This window comes from Prionailurus bengalensis, chromosome A1 (assembly GCF_016509475.1).
Source record: "Prionailurus bengalensis isolate Pbe53 chromosome A1, Fcat_Pben_1.1_paternal_pri, whole genome shotgun sequence".
Taxonomy (NCBI): Eukaryota; Metazoa; Chordata; class Mammalia; order Carnivora; family Felidae; genus Prionailurus; species Prionailurus bengalensis.
Genome location: NC_057343.1, coordinates 196,225,915 through 196,244,930, shown reverse-complemented (window position 1 = coordinate 196,244,930; position 19,016 = coordinate 196,225,915). Strand labels below are relative to the sequence as shown.

At 45.3% G+C, this 19,016-nt stretch overlaps 1 protein-coding gene across 2 annotated transcripts in view; it reads right to left on the bottom strand.

Annotated features, from left to right (window-relative positions):
• Nucleotides 1-18,790, bottom strand: part of GLRA1 (glycine receptor alpha 1) — an 84,576-nt gene extending 65,786 nt beyond the window's left edge. For both annotated transcript variants that reach the window (XM_043598776.1, XM_043598857.1), the window contains exon 1: nucleotides 17,838-18,790. In XM_043598776.1, the coding sequence (XP_043454711.1) occupies nucleotides 17,838-17,893 (56 nt within the window). In that variant the 5' untranslated portion in view covers nucleotides 17,894-18,790. The remainder of the gene's footprint in view (nucleotides 1-17,837) is intronic.
• Between the last annotated feature and the right edge of the window lie 226 nt (nucleotides 18,791-19,016).

Genomic DNA, 19,016 nt, shown 5'->3' with positions numbered 1-19,016 from the left:
TTTGGAGATGTCACCAGCAGAGTGGGTATTCTACCTTACTTCTACAGAGGCAGGTATCTGCCAGCTCTGTCCTCTCAGGCAAATGACAGGTTGGACTTTGAAGCATACTTCCTTTTTTTTGAATAAACAAAAGGAAGAATGTTTAGACTGAAATGCTAAGCAGCAGGCTAGATATTGTTGAGAGAGAGATTAGAGCCATTTCACCTACTGACCAATTATCAGACAGGTTTGGCGAGCCCACTGGGTGCCCAGCACTGTGCCCTGTGGATTAAGGGTACATTTAATCAACCAGAGGCACTGTCTTTGTCTTCAAGAGCCTCAAGGCCAGGGATGGTTCAGACAAGTATGAAAACTAGAGAATAGGACCAAGTGTCATTCTGTGCTAAATTCTTTGGCATGGGGCTATTAGGGAAGAGATGCTTAGAGGCAGGAGGTTGGACAAGATGACCTTGGAAGATCTCTTGCTGGCCTGAGATATCCTCTGGAGGTTCCCAGGATCACATCCTTGCAGGCACAAGGTGATAATGTTGCAGCTGTAGCTCCCTTGGGCACATCCTCTAGTCTTTTCCCCAGGACATGCCCTAGAGCCTGGGAATATGCTAATCATCATTGTCCATTGTCAGGCCCACACGGGGAGGGGCTGTCCTCCTTCCTAGACGTCCAGAACCAGGCAGCCCCCTCCGGCCTCCCAGGGCTGCTTCAGACCCTTCACCACCATCAGTCATGGCCCCCACCAGGGGGAGGCATGGAGCTGATTGCCTGAGGATAAAGATTTTATTGCTATAATTCTTGATACAAGAGTCTTTCTTCTCCTCTTTCAACAAGAAAGCAGACTCCATCTGCTTTGGGAAATACCTTCTCTCCTTTCTCCTGTTTCCTTCCCCTTTCATCATTCCTCCTTAGCATTTGCTTTTTCCCACCTACCTTTCTCTTCCCTTCTGGCCTTCTGCCTTCTTCCTTTTCCTTCATGTGTTTCTGAACCTAGACTGTTGGCACTGAGAGAGATCTTAAAAGTCAGCTAGTCCAGTCCTCTCGTCCATTTTACAAATGAGACTACTGTGGACCAGAAAGGGAGGGAGACTTACACAGGGAGTTCTTGGCCGAACCCGGAGGAGACCTGAGTTAGCACTCTTCCCTCTTGATTACTTTGTTTGTCTCTCCTTTTCTTCACCCCCTCATTTTGACACCCCTCCCCTCCCCATGTTTTATGTCTTGCGCCATATTATTTCTATTCTCTTTTGTCTCTTCATGAGACAAATGGTGATGGATGGAAAGGAAATCAGGACTTTCGGTGGCAGAACTGAGGGGAAATGTGTTGTCAAGTTGTCCCCACCCTCTTTCCTCATGGGAAGGGCTATGACTTGGGATGAGTCTCTCAGTTTTCTTCCTCTACTCTCTCCACCCTCCCCCTACACCTCTCTGGAGAGGTTTGTGCAATGTCTTCCCGCCTATGAAGACTTTGAAATGGATTGGGCTCAAGGTATCCTAGATTGGTAAAAATCACCGCTTTGGTGTACTCGTCCACAAAACGGGGATGGTAACAGTACCTACCTAATAGAGTTGCTTTAAAGATTAAATGGTTGATGCATCTGGAACTTTTAGAAAAGTTCTTGGCATATAGTAGATTCTAAATTCATGTTATCAGATAATATTATAAACATTATTTAGAGGAATTTCTGTTCATAAGGCAAAGGGTGGGAGCACAGATGTTTTAACATGAGAAGAGAATAGAAAACTGTAGTTTAAATAGGTCCTTGTTGGGGTGCCTGGGTGGCGCAGTTGGTTAGGCGTCCGACTTCAGCCAGGTCACGATCTCGCGGTCTGTGAGTTCGAGCCCCGCGTCGGGCTCTGGGCTGATGGCTCGGAGCCTGGAGCCTGTTTCCGATTCTGTGTCTCCCTCTCTCTCTGCCCCTCCCCCGTTCATGCTCTGTCTCTCTCTGTCCCAAAAATAAATAAACGTAAATAAATAAATAAATAAATAAATAAATAGGTCCTTGTTGGTGACCCTATCCCTGCTATGCATGAGCTGTCTGCTGAGTGTGCCTACTTACTACCCAAACGTGCCATCTTTCCTTCAACTATTTAAATTCAAATAGCAGCCCATGTCCATGACTCACACTGAGAAGCCGTTTGAGACCTAAAGGTAGTTAGGCTTTGCTCAGAACTGACTAGGTTTCACAAGTCCTTCTGGCATTTTCCATTCAATCCAAGGGCAGTGTTTAAGATGGAATGGGGGAGAACAGCATTCTTGAAACCCAAATGGCTTGCATAGCATATGACCAATTTTGCCCAATTCACATGCTGTTATTTTATTTTTTAATGTTTATTTATTTTTGAAAGAGAGAGAGACAGAGCCTGAGCAGGGGAGAGCAGAGAGAGAGAGAGAGAGGGAGATACAGAATCTGAAGCAGTTTCCAGGCTCTGAGCCGTCAGCACAGAGCCCGATGTGGGGCTTGAACCTACAAACTGCAAGATCATGAGCTGAAGTCAGATGCTTAACTGACTGAGCCACCCAGGTGCTCCAACAAAATAACCCAGGTACCCCATCAAAATAAATAAATAAACTTTTTAAAAAGGTAAATTAAATAATAGCATGTGAAGGGGTACCTGAGTGGCTCAGTTGGTTAAGTGTCCAACTTCAGCTCAGGTCATGATCTCACAGTTCGTGGGTTCAAGCCCCATGTCGGGCTCTGTCCTGACACTTCAGAGCCTGGGGCCTGCTTTGGATTCTGTGTCTTCCTCTCTCTCTGCTCCTTACCCCCTCTCTTAAATAAACATTAAAAAAATTTATTTATTTATTTTGAGAGAAAGAGAGAGAGTGTGAGTAGGGAGGGGCAGAGAGACATGGAGAGAGAGAGAGTCCCAAGCAGGCTCTGTGCTAACAGCTCAATGCGGGTCTTGAACTCACAAACAGTGAGATCATGACATGAGCTGAAATCAAGAGTCAGATGCTAAACCAACTGAGCCACCCAGGCGCCCCTAATTTACCTTTGAGTTTTTAGTAATATAAACTACTAATATTATAATGAAATTGGTAAATTCTAGTACTTAGTAAAATAAAATTCATGATTAGTGAAATAAAAGAAAATTATCCTGTACCACTGAAATTTGTCATGCACACTACCAGTGGAACAGTCTTTAGGTGTAAGGGAAAATTGTCATAGTGAAAAGAGACTTAGAGTCCTTGGTCCTTGTCTGGGCTGGGCATCAATTCACTGTTGACTTTAGACAGATCCTTTTCCCTGTGGCCTCTTTTCCTCCCTGGGAATTGAAGGGATTGGGTCAGATAATTCTTTCCATCTCTAACTTTTTTTTTTTTTAAGGCCATGAGGATTTTATGAAATTACAAAAAGAACTGGTTAGGGCTTCAATCACGCCGATGAAAATATATTCCATCTATCACTGGTTCTAAAAACCCAAGTCTATAATGTAACTCTGGCCTTCCATTTTCCAATGACATCTTACTTCTAGAACAGTGACTTCAGTAGGAAAACCTACTTCTGTTTGCTCAGAAAATTCTTCCAAACACACCAAACAGACTCAGCCTCTAGGTTCATTTTTATTCAGAGAAAACCAATCAACTGGGCACTGGTTCAGACCACTGCAAAAGTCTTTTTTCTCTACCTGGTACATGTGTCTTTTATTTAGGTTGGCTCTAAGTTTGATTGTGTTCCCATTCTCTCTGATATCTCTTTATAGAAAATCTATTTTTTCAGCCTTCAAAAGTAATACATTATTGTGAAACATTCAAGCATTACCAAAATATTTAATGTAGGAAAGAAAAGCCCCCCATAGTCTCATTCTCAAGAGATAATAACAACTATGAACAGTTTCAGGTCCATTTCTCTAGACTTCTTTTTCCCATATGAGAACAATAAAACATTAAAAAAATAAAAATGGGATCTTATCGTAAACACCATTTTGCTACTCTCTCTGCACTTCTCCCCCTGCCCCCCATTTCATCTTTTGTCCCGGATATTTTTGACTTCCCTGCATGGAATGAGGTCACCTGCCTTTGGCACTTATTGGCTGAGACTTTGGATGAATCACTGCTCCTCTCAGGGTTTCAGTTTCCTCATCAGTAAAAGGAAATGGACTTTTCCCATCTGCCCATCTCCCTAGGATGTAAGTCTTAAGGGAGGTGATGTGTGCAAGTGTAGGCAGCCTGGGGTGGATTCCAATGGACTATTCTCGGTCCCATCATCTGACTAACTGGGTTTGTAGCACTGCCCATGATCTGAAAGTCTGTGGTTTCCCAAGCTGTCTGTTTGTAGATCCTTCTAGATGTGGTTTCCCAAGCTGTCTGTTTGTAGATCCTTCTAGACTGCATGAGAGTAAGGACTACGTCTGTTCTGTTCATCACTGTGTCTATCCCCAGGACTTAGAACAATCACTGACTTATAGCAGGAATTCAAGAAATATTTTTTGGATAATTAGCAAATTGTCTACTCTCAGCTGGGCTTCCAGTTGACAAAAGGCCCACTGGGAGAGAACAAAGAATTGTAGGACTGGACTGAGCCTGGTTAACAGTGGACAGCTGGCCCATCCAGTGCCCTTGATCTCCACATCCTCCAGCCTGCCTGTTCGGCAAGCCTTTCCTCTCTGCCTACAACAGTCTCTCTTGGCACTCATTGGCACCTGGTGGATTAGTCATTCTTTGTGGCCCAGTTTAAGTGTCCTGGCTCCTTTGACTTTTTGCTGTCTTCCCACCTCCAGGCAGAGTTACACTCTTCTTTATGCTCCCACAATGCTTTGCACCTCTCCCCTTGTAATATAGTAATCATGGTTTCCTGCTTCGCACGATTTCTGTGTGTCACGATTTCTGTGTGTCACACGCCAACACTCTCCATGCCTTCTCCCATTTAATCCTTCAGGTGATTTTTCAGTGTGGGGGGTGGATACTAATCATTGCCATTTTACAGATGATGAAAACTGAGACTCAGGAGTCCTAAAAACAATCTTTCTCCAGGACATACAGGAATCAAGTAATACAACTAGGGTTCTAGAATATATCTGACTGATTCCCAAGAGTTTTTAACTGCTGGGTGTTCTATGAGCCAACTTAATTTAAGAATTATGCAGGGGCACCTGGGTGGCTCAGTCAGTTAAGCATCCGACTTCGGCTCAGGTCATGATCTCACAGTTCGTGAGTTCGAGCCCTGCGTCGGGCTCTGTGCTGACAGCTCAGAGCCTGGAGCCTGCTTCACATTCTGTGTCTCCCTCTCTCTCTGCCCCTTTCCTGCTCATGCTCTGTCTCTCTCTGTCTCAAAAATAAATAAACATTAAAAAAATAAAAATAAAACTTAAAAAAAAATTAAGAATTATGCTGGAAAGACCCATAGTCTTTACCTAGTGCAGTCTTACTTGAGACAGCATGGGGTTACCCCTTTTATTGAAACATGTCACCCTCCTCTTCAGGAAGTGTAGCTTTCTATATTCCAAGGCCTATTCAACGAATTCCTCCAAGCCCCTTTGCTCTGGATATGATGCAGTCCTTTCTTGGCTCCTGTCAAGAATTGTTCTTTTCTACTAAGTGTTTTAGGTCACATCAAGAAAACTATCTCTACTGAAGTTCATGCTTTTGGCACAACTAAAAACTGTTTTAGAAAGTTTGCCTTGTTCTGTGGAAGGAGCCTCTCTGCAGACCTCGGTCATGGTGGGAAGCAACTTTAGCTGTGATGCCTCAGGTGTTTTGCGGGGCCTGGAGTTAGAACCTGCTCAGCCAGACAGCGAGGATAAAACTGAGCAGCTCACCGCAATGGCTACTGAGCCAGGGCTGAGCTGCCTCGTCCAGCTCCCTCTCACTGTGACTCATTTCTTAGAGGAAAAAGGGATCACGGTGAGACACAGCAGTGCTTCGGGGTTGGCTGGTTGGAAGCCTTCCGGTCCTGGGCTTCTGTAGAACCAACAGGAAGATGATGGGAGCAGGCACGTTGGGACAAAGTAATTCAACTTAACAAGCACTGAACACCTAATATATATGAACCGCTGGGATGATGCTGTCTATGAGGAAGAGGGAGAATAAGGTGAAAATTCTGGGAAGCACCAGGAGATGGGTTCTTTTTCTTCTTGCTGCCCTTTCCACACGTACCACAAAATTCATTCAGTTCCTAGCCTTTGAAGGGCTCACAGTCCAGTAGGGAAGTCAGAAGGGCACCCAAATGTATGTAAGGGCACTTTGAGTAAACCGAGCGCCAAAGGTAATGCCTATTTCTCCAAGAGGATTTAGGAAGGAGGGTCTACACCCATTTAGGGGGCTGGTGGCAGTCCAGGGGCTGCCTCACAGAGGCAGTGGGGCTAGAGGTGGATCTTGAGGCATGGACAAGATCTTAGGGAAGTGGAAAAGGGATTGTCCTTTGTTAAAGGCTTAAGTTCTGCACGGAAAAAGTGCTTGAAAGGTAACTTCATTTATCTGTTGGTGAAGTTGTTCTCTTCAGTTTTTTAATTTTAGTTTATTTATTTATTTTGAGAGATAGAGCAAGAGAGAGCGAGAGAACATGAGCAGGGGAAGGGCAGAGAGAGAGAGAGAGAGAGAGAGAGAGAGAATCCCAAGCAGGCTTCACGCTGTCCCTGCAGACCCGGATGCAGGGTTCAAACACACCATGCCTGATGTGGGGCTCAAACCATGTGATCATGGACCTGACCTGAAACCAAGAGTCAGACACTCAACTGTGTCTTCAGTTTTTAAGATGAGGAACAGTTTTAAGATGAGAAAGGTTGGGTAAATTGCCAAGATCATACAGCAAGGAAGTGCCAGAGGCAGGATTCAAAATCAAATTAGCTTGAATCTGGGGCTGGCTGGTGTGCCTTTCAGAGCTGAAATGAGGGGCGGGGAGTTTCTCGATTTATGGAGGGATAGGGAAGAGTGTGAGAATAGTACAGGGATGAGAAGAGTGGGCATATTACAGAGACCGATGAGAAGTTCAGTTTGGGCTGGAATTTGGTCTGTGGGAAGGCAAGAGGTAGGTAGTGGAGGTAGGTAGGGGCTGTGTTGCGACAAGCTGAGAGCCATGTCCTGCCCAAACCTGACATTCTCGGCAAAGGGCAGTGCAAATGCAAAAAGGAATGAGACGCATCTGTGTGCACACTGACAACTTATTGCTGGGTGAAAAAAAGTAAGTTGCAGAACACGGTGTTTAGTATAATCCCATTTTTGTAGAACAGAAACGCTCACTAGTGGAACACAGCAGTTGAAGGCTCTCTGAAGCCAGACTGCTTGGATTTCAATCTTGCACTGCTGTTTCCAAGCTGGGTAACCCTAGGGAAAATTATTTAACCTCTCTGTTTCCTCCTCTGTAACCTCATCTATAAAATGGGATGAATAATGCCTTACAGGATTGTTCTGAAGCTTCCATGGGTTAATACATATTCAGCTTTTAGAAAGACGTCAGGCACAAAGCGAGCACTCATGGTTTGGTCATTATGTTATTAAAATCATCTGGAAGGATGAATAGCAAACTGTTGAGTAATTTACCCTGGGGGGTAAGATTTCAGTGTATTTTGGTTTTAAACATATTTCCCCATGTGATTTAAATATTTTATGGCAAACATGGAATGCTTATAATGTAAACAAACCAGCAAGTTTATTTCAAGGTTGATATTTGGAGACTTTGTTTTTATTGTGTTTTTTTTCTGCTGTTAGCAGCAGGCCTGCTAGGGATACATTTGGAGAAGTCTCTGGTGTCACTCAGAGAGCTGTTGAAAACAGGTGTCTGAGGCAACCGTTTTGGGCTTCCCACAGGCCAGGTCTGGAGTGCAGCTCATGATAGGAGAGCTGGCCCCGTCCTTGCCTCCTGGCCCCATTCTACTCCCACCACCCACCACCCTCCTCTGGCCCTGGGTGTGGTTTCCCCTGCCTAGGGATATTCTTTTTTTTTTTTTTAAGTTTATTTATTTTTGAGATAGAGACAGAGCACGAGTGGAGGAGGGGCAGAAAGAGGGAGACACAGAATCTGAAGCAGGATCCAGGCTCTAATCATCAGCACAGAGCCCAATGTGGGGCTCGAACTCACAAACTGTGAGATCATGACCTGAGCTGAAGTCGGACACTTAACCGACTGAGCAACCCAGCCCCTCCCCTCCCAGGGATATTCTGAGAAGCCCATCATTGGGTGTGCTTTGGGAAAGGCAAATTTGGAGCCTGTGGTGAGGGCTGGAGCTCGGGCTGTATCTCCAACCTCCTTCAGGGAAGGTAAAAGGAAACTGGTGTTCTTGGTCTTGTGTGTTTGTGGGTTAGGATGTGAGGCTTCGCTCTGATGTGAGTACTAAGGGCCAGCAATTAACAATTAAAAAAAACAAAAGGGCCAGGATTGGTGCTGGCTTTCTCCTTTTCCTCCCCACCAGGTCAGAAATTCTCTCGCAGAACCCTCGATAGCTCTTTTATCTGAGCGCTTTTCGTCACGAGGCAGGTGCAGGTGCATAAAGAAGAAAAGGCTGCAGCAACCTGTCTGCCCTTAGAGCCCCAACCATGACCCTCTGGAATGCGGGTGGGAGTTAGTGCCATTCCCCTCCCGTGTGAAGGGTGGAGATTGAAAACTCAGCTACTTATGGATGTATGTTAACTTTATTATGATCTAGAAAGAGATGGGCCCTCGGAAAGAGATGAGCCCCTGATCATCTAGAGAGGGAAATTAATCTCTTTTCTACCTCTGTCTTTCTCATCCAGTTCAGTCCCCTCTCTCCCCCTCCCGGTTCATTCTGGGAGTAACAGTGTCAGTGCAGTGGTTAAAAGAGTGTTTTATGCAGTCAGCCTGGTTTTGAATCTTGATTTTGCCTCTTGCTAGTGGTCTTAGGCAAATTACATAACTTCTTTATGCCTCAGTTTTGTCACCTATAAATGGGAATATACTAGTACTTCTGTCTAAGGGTTTTTGTGGGCTTACGAGACGAGGCACGTGATGTTGCTAGCACAGTACCTGGCATTCGATAAATGTTCAATAAATAGTAACAACTATTATTAGTGCATTGTTACGGCCCAGGCTGAGAGGGAGCAGCACAAGAGAGCGAGGAGGGAAGATTCAGGAAGAAAGGAATGGCAGACTGCAGTATCTATTAGCATAAAAGATGCACATGTTCTGTGCCCCAGCCGTTCCATTTCTTGTTCTTGTTATCTGCCTGGAAAAATGTCACATGTGTTCACAAAGATGTAGGTACACTGTGATTATTGCAGCACTGGTGGCAGTGGAAAACTTAGAAAAAAAAGTATAAATGCCCATCAGTGGGGGGGGGGGGGGATGGCTGGAAAACAATGGAATACACACAACATGAAATGGTTTGCAATAGTTAAAAGAATGAGGTGAGCTGTGTGCCTCAACAGGTAAAGCTTCCCAAGACCTGTGGAGATGCGAACGAAACGAATTGCAGAATTATGTAGGCAATATAATTCCATGAAATGATAGTCTACACGTATATATTTCAATAGTTATACCCACATGTGTGTATGTATACGTCTACGCATGCACACCCATATATGAATAAAAATGATCAAGTACAATACCCCTTAAGGAAACATAAAGCTGGGAGGGACCTGGAGATCATATCAAAGGGGGAGTTTTAAGCTTAAGTCTAGTATTAGATTTTTTTAAAAAGAGAATATATGCCTATATTGTACAATTAAAAATATTCAGGAACAGAGAAAGGGAAATCCGTATCTGGCTCAGAATCAGAAGAATATGACTGTCGAACTAAAGGCCTGATGGGAAATTCCCAGCTCTCCTGTCAGGAGCTTCCTGCCACCCTCCCACTGCAGCCCACTGGCAGAGGGTGAGGGCTGTTAGCCTGATAAACGCCCCGGCTCCCCAGGGCTGTGGCTTAGGAATATATATTGTATATATATTGCATATATATATGGCGGTGTGGTGAGCTAGGAGAAAGGAGATCTATATTTGAATCCTGGATTTACCCTGAGAGTAACAGCAGGGTGTTCGGCAAGTCACTTCTCCAAACCTCAGTTTTCTTAACTCTAAAATGGGGATAGTAACCGCTCTCTCGTATCTGTTTTTTAAGGTGATTGGGAAGCTCCCATGGGATCGTGAACGTGAAACGCTCCTTAAACTGCAAAGTGCTCTTGTAAGAGAGGGCTGCACCTCTGCCCGGCAGCCAGGGTTGCAGCGGACTTGCCGCATTCCTCTGGAGCCGGGCAGTGTTGCAGAACTGAGCACACCGCCATCAACACGCAGCTCGCAAAGGCCGAAGATCATAGCAGTCACTTTATTTGATGTATACGATCATAATGTGCTTTGCGGAAAGGTTAATAGGCCAAAGGGGGTAGAGAAGAAGGAAAGACGTGGTCCCGAGGTCAGACAGATGGTAGAATGGGGCAATGGTGTCTGAACATCTGGGAGTCCTAAACAATACTCTAGTTATGTTGGGTCATCGTTGGAGAAAGAAACCACAGATTTCCTCCCTCTCGTCACCTTGATCTACTTCCTCTATCAGCCCTGAGAGACTCTCAGTGCTACATCCTAGGCCGCCCACCCCCCACCCCCGGTGCCCGGATTTAAAGCCCATTCTTCAGGTGCCCCTTCTCTTCATCCAGCATCACATGACTAGAGTGCCTGGCTGCGTAAATGGGCGCTTTTGGTGTGCTAGGACTTCAGGGCCCAGGCCACCCACCAGTTAGGGAATGGGGATAGCTGTCTGAGGTTTGTGTCTGTGAGGGAGGACGGCGTGTGAGAGTGCCAAAGGAAGGAAAGTGCAGTGGCAGAGTCGAGGGCACACAGCCCTTAGAGATGACATGCAGGGGAGTAAGTTTGGGGGACGAACATAATCCCACAGGACCTTGGGAGCTCTGCCATTCACGCTGTAGCCTTAAGGAAGTTATTTATCCTCTCTTCATCTGCAAAATAAAAGGGTTGATCTATGTCAGGCGTCCCTAGCCAGGATCATTTAGAACCTTGCTACTCAAACTGTTGGTCCATGGAAACATCAGCATCACATGAGGGTTCTTAGAAATGCAGACTCTCACCGCGCCAAGCCCAGACCTTCTGAGCCTGAATCAGCATCTAACTGAGATTCTCAGGTGATTCATACACACACTAAAGTTTGAGACTCTTGGTAACATTATAGGTTTCTGAGTCCCCCGCCTGAAGGATCCTGTTTCAGTAGTCTGGTACGATGGTAGGAAACTCTACGTTTGACAAGCCGCTCACTGCTAGATTGGAGAGCTGTTGAATTCTAGAATTGCCTTAAGTTTCCATGATTCTGTTGGTACTTAAGACTCGCTGAAGGGAAAGTGTGATTTTCTGGGGGTGAATGGGAGGGAAATTGAGGACGGACCTTGCCAGGAAGGGGGTAGAGGCTTATACTCTAGGTGCCTGTGGGTTGCCCAGTACACGAAGCAAGAGAGAACGCTGCCCATTTCACGGCTGGGATTAATGACTGTCAGCAGCTCCCTGTTAAGACGGTAAACTCATTTAGCAACGGACACTGAAAAACAGCTGAATCCAAAGGCGGAGAGTGGTAATCTAATTGCACTGAATTAGCCTCGGGAGACTCGAACAATATCAACTTCAGAAAACCACAAAGTGATCCTTTATAAGGAGTTTCAAAGGCTTTGGGGCCTCAGCACCCCTCATAAGAGCTTGCATTACAAAGCATAGGCACTGTGCGGATAAGTCCGTCTCCTCAGCATCTAAGGGCATTGTTCCCTTCTAACGTGCTTTCTGAATGCATTTGCTAGCTGGCCCTATGGGGGGGCAGTTGTGTGTTGGGCTTACCAGAGGGTTGGTTCAGAAGGGACAGCGGGAGTTCAGGGCCGAGAGGCCTTCAGCCGTACAGGCCATCGGTCCTGTGAGCATGAGCCGTGCCTGTGGACTTGTCTGTAGACCAGTGCATTTTCTAGGGGTCTTTTTTGGCTCTGACATTTTCTTAGTCTGAGGTCCTTCTCATTTCTTAAAACCAGCCTCTTACATAACCAGGTGGTTTCTTTTAATCATCCTTTGTTGCATCGTGTGTGTGTATTCATTGCCCAATTTATTCGTCACCAGTCCATTTTAAAGAAGGAAAAGTTATGAGTGAATGTGTGTTTAGGGTGTACGCAGAGAGCTTACAAAGATCGGAGGGTAATTTGGGGATCAGGAAAAGAGGGAATATAAGTATCGTAAAGATTTGTCCCTGACCTGCATTCATTTACTTTTTTTGCAGTAAATTACAAATCTCAATCCTCAAAAGCAGCTTGGATTTCTTCTACATCTCTCATGGGAGGTGGGTTTCTCTGCCTTCATTCCTCCGGTGACAGGGACCCTTACTACCACTGAGGCAGCCCATTGCACCACTTGACAAATCTGCCAGAAAGTTCCAAATTACATTAAGCTAGAATTTGTGTGTGTGTACAGTAAAATAATTACCCATTAATTTGCTCCAGTTCTTCTCTTGCAGCTATATAGAATAAATCAACTTTAATGTTTCCCAAATGGGGTCCCTGGATACCTATGGGGTTCATGAAATAGTAATGAGGATTCGGAATGCATTTTAAACATTTCAGAGACTCTAACAAATTGCATATTTACTTCTGACAAAGCTCTACGGACTAACTAAAAGGCATCACGTGTCTTTGCTTTTGTTTTTTTTCTTAGGTCAACTCAGTGTGGCGACACTGTCTATACCATGATGTTTAGTATTTCTGAACATTATCAAAGGCAGTTATAGATGCCTTCGATTAATAAAAATGGGGAAAATAAGTTAATGGTGTATAGGATTTGGTTAACAAAATTTTAAAAGCGTAGACTTTATGGGCGAGGAAAAAAACCGAAATAGAATCCCTGATAAAAGTATAGAAACTTTTGGTCTCTTTTCATGCTCCTCTTCAGATCTATGGGGACAGTGATCAAACACCATGTTTTCTCATCATCTAAAGCACTTCCTGGGGGAGAGAGACATATCCATGCGATTTGTTAATAATCGTATCTAGAATGTGATAACCCTCCAGAGTGAAGTTGCTTAATGAGGTCCTCAGTTTGCTTTCAGACTTTTGAGTCTGCATATAATGCAATGTCACTACTTCATATAACAATTGAAATATGAGGCAATATTTTTAACCAAAAGCATTCTATCATGGAGATTGGAGGAGGACAATTCTTAACTGGCACAGTTAAAAATGATTTTAGAGAGATTGATGTGTTGATTCCCTTCATCTTACAGCTGGGGAAACTGAGGGCCAGAAAGGTCATGGAACCCTGTCAAGGTCAGGCCGCTAGCTAAATTCTGGATCCCAGGTCTCCTGCCCTTTGGGCCAAGTCTGCTTTGCCTAAAGCAGCAGAAAACCTGCAGAATAGCGTCAAGATGGCCAGGCAGGAGACAGTGCCATCCGTCTTAAAAATCATTCTGGCTTCTGCCAGCTGATGAAGGAAATAAAGTTAATGACGCCCACATAAATGCGATGCTGTCGCAGGACGCGTACACAGGCTGTCGGGAGAGGAGCTCTGCGGGCCCTCTGAAGAAGGAAAGAGGTTTTTAATGTAGCTTTAAAGGGAGCAGTGTCTCCTCTTTCTGCAAGGACAGGGACTGTGGCATCTGTTACCTCCGTGTCCCCCATAGAGTGCAGAGTTTGGGACTGGACACATAAATACATGATAAATAAATGCCTAGTGAAGAAATGAAGGCAGTGTCAGTGTTGAAGCAAGTTCATTCTGAGCCTTTGTGGGTGTGGGCCTCTGTCTTTCACAAAGACCTTATCCCAGGCTGGAGGCAACATAGGGGTGTTGGAATCAGTCATTTGAGTTGATTGGTAAGCAAACTGAGTCCCCATGATGCAGAGTCTTATCAAAGCCATGCTGCAGGATGGGAGCAGAGCTCACTTTAGAACAGGGGGCTTTCAAATCCTAGCCTAACTGCTTTCTCCACTGCACCACATTTGCAGCCTCTTTCGTAGTTAAGTTGGTCTCAGGGATAAATTCCCTAAATATCCCCTAATAGGTCATCACCAGTTTTGCAAATACACAGAAGTTATGCACCAATTCATAACTCTATTTACCAGCCTAGGGGCCATATCTAAGCTAACCTTTGGGAATAAAAGATGTGATGTTTTCTTTTCTCTTACTCAAGGTTCCTAAGCCCCCAGAAGAGGGTAGACTGACAGTTTGATTGGGCCTGGTGCAAGCTTGCCCAAGGAACTTCTTTCCTTGGGAAAAAAGTCCTTGGCCCATTTCAGAAGCTCTTAAATGCTTTCTGCAGTGCCCAAAACGCAGCGGGTAAGATTTGAGGGAAAATACATCTATGCTACTGGGAGGAAGAGATCCAGAGGGGGCACCTCAAAAGAAAACTCATTTACCTTCCAACTGGGTGGGTTTCCAGGACCCAGATATGAAACAATCTATCTGCCATGTTTCTCTTGACCCTTGTGTGAATAGAAACATCTTTCCTTCAAGATTTTAGTGACCTTTCTTAACAAATGAGTGTCATATTCAGCACAAAGCCCTGTGCAAGGAAGCATGGCAAAACCATCCATGGGTTAGACTTGGTTTATCTCCTCTCCCTTTATTCCCTTTGCAAGCACGAGCTAGGTCCCTTTTTGCTTCATTGGGTGATTTGTGTGGTTCATGGGGGGCATGTTCTCAAGGAAACTAGACTTTTCTCCCCATTGTAATTAGGACATCGGAACAGCAGATTAAGAATTTGGTCATTCCAATACCAGTGGTTCTCAACTGCAGACAATTTTTGCACTCCCTATCCCGGGATTTTTGGCAGGGTCTGGAGACATTTTTGATAGTCATGACTGGGGGGAGGGGATGTCATCGAGGCCACGGTACTGCTGAACATCTTACAATGCACAGGACAGCCCTCCTAATAAAGATTATCCAGTTCAAAACGTCAGTAGTGCCGAGACTGAGAAACACAGTTATGTGCTATGAATTACCCAGAAGATAAAAAATGTTGGGGTCTTCCTGGGCCTTTCCAGCCATAAGCTAGAAGGTAAGCGTTCTGTGAATCAAAGCCAAGTTCCCTTTGGCTTGCAAAGGAGGTTGAAAGGAATGTGCTTCTACCATTAAAAAACCCCCCAAAAACCATATCTTTGTCTATTATTTTTGGCCAGTCTGGCTATAAAGCCCCATCTCCAACTGCAAACAAAGAGACAAAATTTAGGTTATCGAATCCTAGGATGTCACTCATGGTTTCAGAACCATAGGCTTTTAAAATACCAAAGGAGGAACTTCAGCCAAATCACCTCATTTTACTTATGGGGTCACAGTTGATGAACACTGCAATGCTGTTTGTGTCCCAGTACCCTATGTCTCTCTCCCCGTCAGCTCTTTTGAAGGCCTCAATGCGTTCTCTGTGTTGGCACCATATGAGGTTTCTGCCTCACTTCGACTGCTGTTTTGTTTTACTGTTTACTGTCATTATGGCCATTTCGCTGGTTATGTACTAATGCAGCAGCACTTCTGTTATTGATGGCCTTTCCTTTTCTAGCCCCCAGATTTCCCCCAACAAGGTGAGCAGCTGGCATCATTTAATCTAAGTAGTACCTGGGTGCCTGAGATGATTGGATTGGCTCATTCCAACACGGTGCCTGTCCCTTGGGGGAGAAAGGGTTATTCACATGGAACCTGCTAGGCTGCCAGTCTCCATTTACCCCCACATACAATTCTATTGAGTCCCCAGATTTTAATGCTTCTGTATTTTCACCTAAAATTTAAAAAATGAGAGAGTTAGAAATGAAAGTGCCAATGACACAAGGATAATACTTTCCCTCCTTTTGACCTTTTTTTTCCAATCTCTCTGAAAAATTGCTGAGGGTATTTCCTGAGTTCAATTCCTAGCTTCATTATTTTATGTTTCAGAACAGTTCTGAAACAACATTGACTCCTCAGATGATGTAGTCATTCCTATATTTTGAAAGTGCAGTGGTACCAATCCCTTCCCAGCTATCCAGAGTCATGACTTTTCTTTCCTTATAAATACAGAATCCCATACACATTGTAGCTCAGATATGCCTTGACACATGTAGGGGAAGGAGATGTAGAGTGATGTTTCCTGATGGGCTACCACCAGTTTACTTAAAGAATTAGCACAGTGGATTCATCACCTTCTCGAAATGATTACAATGCAAACCTTTTAGACCGTGTCTCCCTTTTGTGAAAGACAATGTTGGGGAGAAGAAAATCAAACGTACTGTTCATCAATAAAAAAGGAGTCGGGTGTGTGTGTGTGTGGTGGCGGGGTGGGGGGAGGTGATGTGCTTGGTCCTATTAATTTGCTCTTTAATCTTTCTGGTTCAGTTCTGTCTCGGTAAGCCAAACAGAGAATCAATTTGCATACAAATGTTACCAAGTACCCCACCTCCGCTGCATTTTACAGTTCTATATGTATGTAGGGGAGAAAGGATTTGATATTAAGAGGATACTTCCTGCCCCTTCCTCCATAAAGTAGCTACATTTCACAGGGCCCTGGATTGTTGCACTTTTTCATTCTATCTGACTCCCTGACTATTTGCATTCTGAGCTGTGGGCAGGACTATGGCCTATCAAAGAATTATTTGAACTAGAGATTAGAAGCTTTAGCGTTGGGTATCTCAGGGAAGGAGGGGGTCTTTTCTCCATCTCAAGAGAAAGACATGAAGAGAGGTTCACATATAGACCCTTATAATCCGGGGTTGGGGGAGGAGTCATTCATTTAATAAACCAACCGACAGGTTAGTCAAACCAACAATTCATATGCAGAATTCTCCACAATGTTAAAAGGAAAAGCAATAATTTGTTGCTGGTTTATGATGGGAGAGAATAATATTTGGTGGTTACTTATTTTTAAAAATAACCTAGAGTGGGCTTTTCAAATGGCTGTTAATACAGTGCCATGGTAAAACATGAGAGGCAGGTATCTAAAATGAGGAAGATTAATGATCCCTGCGGGTCATGGAGGAAGAATAATTTTTTTCAATTCATATAAATGGAATTTATCATAACCATCTCTGACGATGGCTGATTCACCCACTTACAAAAGAACTATCTATTTCAATGCTTCCTGAAGAGGGTGATTTTTCACTTTTCACTTGTACTAACATAGAATGCTAAGCCTGTAGGCAGAAAATTTTAACCTGAAGAGATAACGGATGAGGGAACTCAGCTACAGATTCAAGGACAGACATAAATTGAACAAAACAAACAAGAATTGTCCATCAGTTCAGGATCTGCAGCTAACAAAGTAAGAGTTTGGAAAGGTGAGTGGGTGAGAGGAGGGAGTCAAAGTTTCTAAAGGGAAATCTTTCCCAGAATCTGTTCCTAAGTAGATCCACTCTGCACCCAAGTTCAGGGCTTTACAACCTGAGGTCATAACACTATTGTTTCCAAGCACTAAACCTCAGCCTACTCCCCCCCCCCCCCGCCCCACGCAGAAAAAGAAAACAACAACAAAAAAGGAGAGAAAATGAAATGTTCTGTGTCCAGTGAGCTCGAGTGCAACCTTCCCCGTCACCGCTAGTTGTCACTTGGCTCCCAGACGGGAGAGCTGAGGTTTTCGGCACTGCGGTTAGAGAGAATGCAGTCCTAATTAAACTGAGTAACTCCAAAAGCTTCCCCTTAAAGTCCTCAGCCCAGTGAAAACCAATACGCAGAGGGGCTGGGGGCCAGTGATGGGGCGGGGGTATAGCAGATGGAAGGACAAACAAATCACAAAAAAATAGGCAAACAGCTGCTAGAGCAGCGACTGTCTCAGACCTCCACGCACAAGCCAGACACCCTGCGGGAGGGGTGGGGTGGGGGAGCGGGGGATGGAAGGACCCGATTGCAGCGGTATACAGCAGCCCCTTCCCCCCAAAATGAAGGGGTAACGGACAGAGTCAGCCTCAGTGCTCCTTTCCCCCATTTCCATTACAGCGATGTGGTCAGTAGAAAATTGCATACCTGAAGAATACAATGGTCTCCCAAAGGTAGAGTCGAAGAGTATTGAAGCTGTACATTTTTCAGGTCCTTGTGCTTTGTAGTCCACGAGTTATGAGGGTAAAAAATGTTTCAAATTGGCACTTACAAAACCAGCGAGCGCTATTGAAAAAATAATCCAGATGCTAAGGGGAGGTGGAGAACAGGGGCGCGGAGGGAGAGCCCCAGGGGAAATTGGAACGAGGGGGCTGTAGGTACCACGGACAGAGGCAGCCGTGAAGCGTTTCAGCACCACGGAGAGCGTCCAGCCCTGCTTTTCAGGAGCGCGAAGAGTATTGCTGTTTGTTAAACTCCAGCTTGTCTGTTGGCTCCCTGCGGCGCTGGGGAGGCACGTTTGGGGGTGGGTATATTTTCTTTTTTACCCCTGTTTTTCTGTTTAAACGGCCAGCTCCATGCAAGGGAAAAAAATCTTCTGTGGCGATCAGAGCGCTGGCCTCCGACCGTTAGATTGGGCGAGCATCTTGGGTAGAGAGAGCAGGGCTTTATGCCCCTGGGCTGGCCTGAGGGGGCTAGGGGCCAGGGGAAGCGATTGACGGTGCTGCCTTCAGTTAAATCCCGGAGAATGTGCCAGGCTGGCGCATCGCGACCGAGTCCCGGAATCTCGTTTCCCTGCCTGCGTGCGAGTCTGTTGTCGCCTTGCGATCCCTGTTCTCTGGTCCCCGCCGAATAAGTTATGATCGCTGCAGGAAAGGTGTCCCATTGCTCAGGGCTGCAGGCATGAGAGAGCTCAGGGCAAGTTTCAGGGGCTGTCAGGGTCCATGGCGACCCCGCGGGGCTGAGGAGCCCAGGGCTTCAGATGCATCACGATTTTCTGAGCTCGCCCATCTTCCTTTGGCCAGGACTCGCTCAGATCTTCAGACTTTCTTACTGCATTAATTTAACAAACTGGCGGCATGGGAGCTGGGAGGGGGGCAGGCGAAGGCCGATGGGAGGGGGTGGAGAGGAAAAAAAGGGGGGAAAAACTCCTTAGTATCTTCAAACCCTCCCACTCGAGGTGCTCATTGGCCCACGGCTGCGAAAACCAGATCTTTTCTCAGTGTTTGGCCAATCGCGTTTTAGACTCTAGGTTGAGTTTAACGCTTAAAGTGCTGGACGAGATCCTCGACTCTTCTTTCCTTTGCAAGCGGGCGGTGGGGTAGGGGA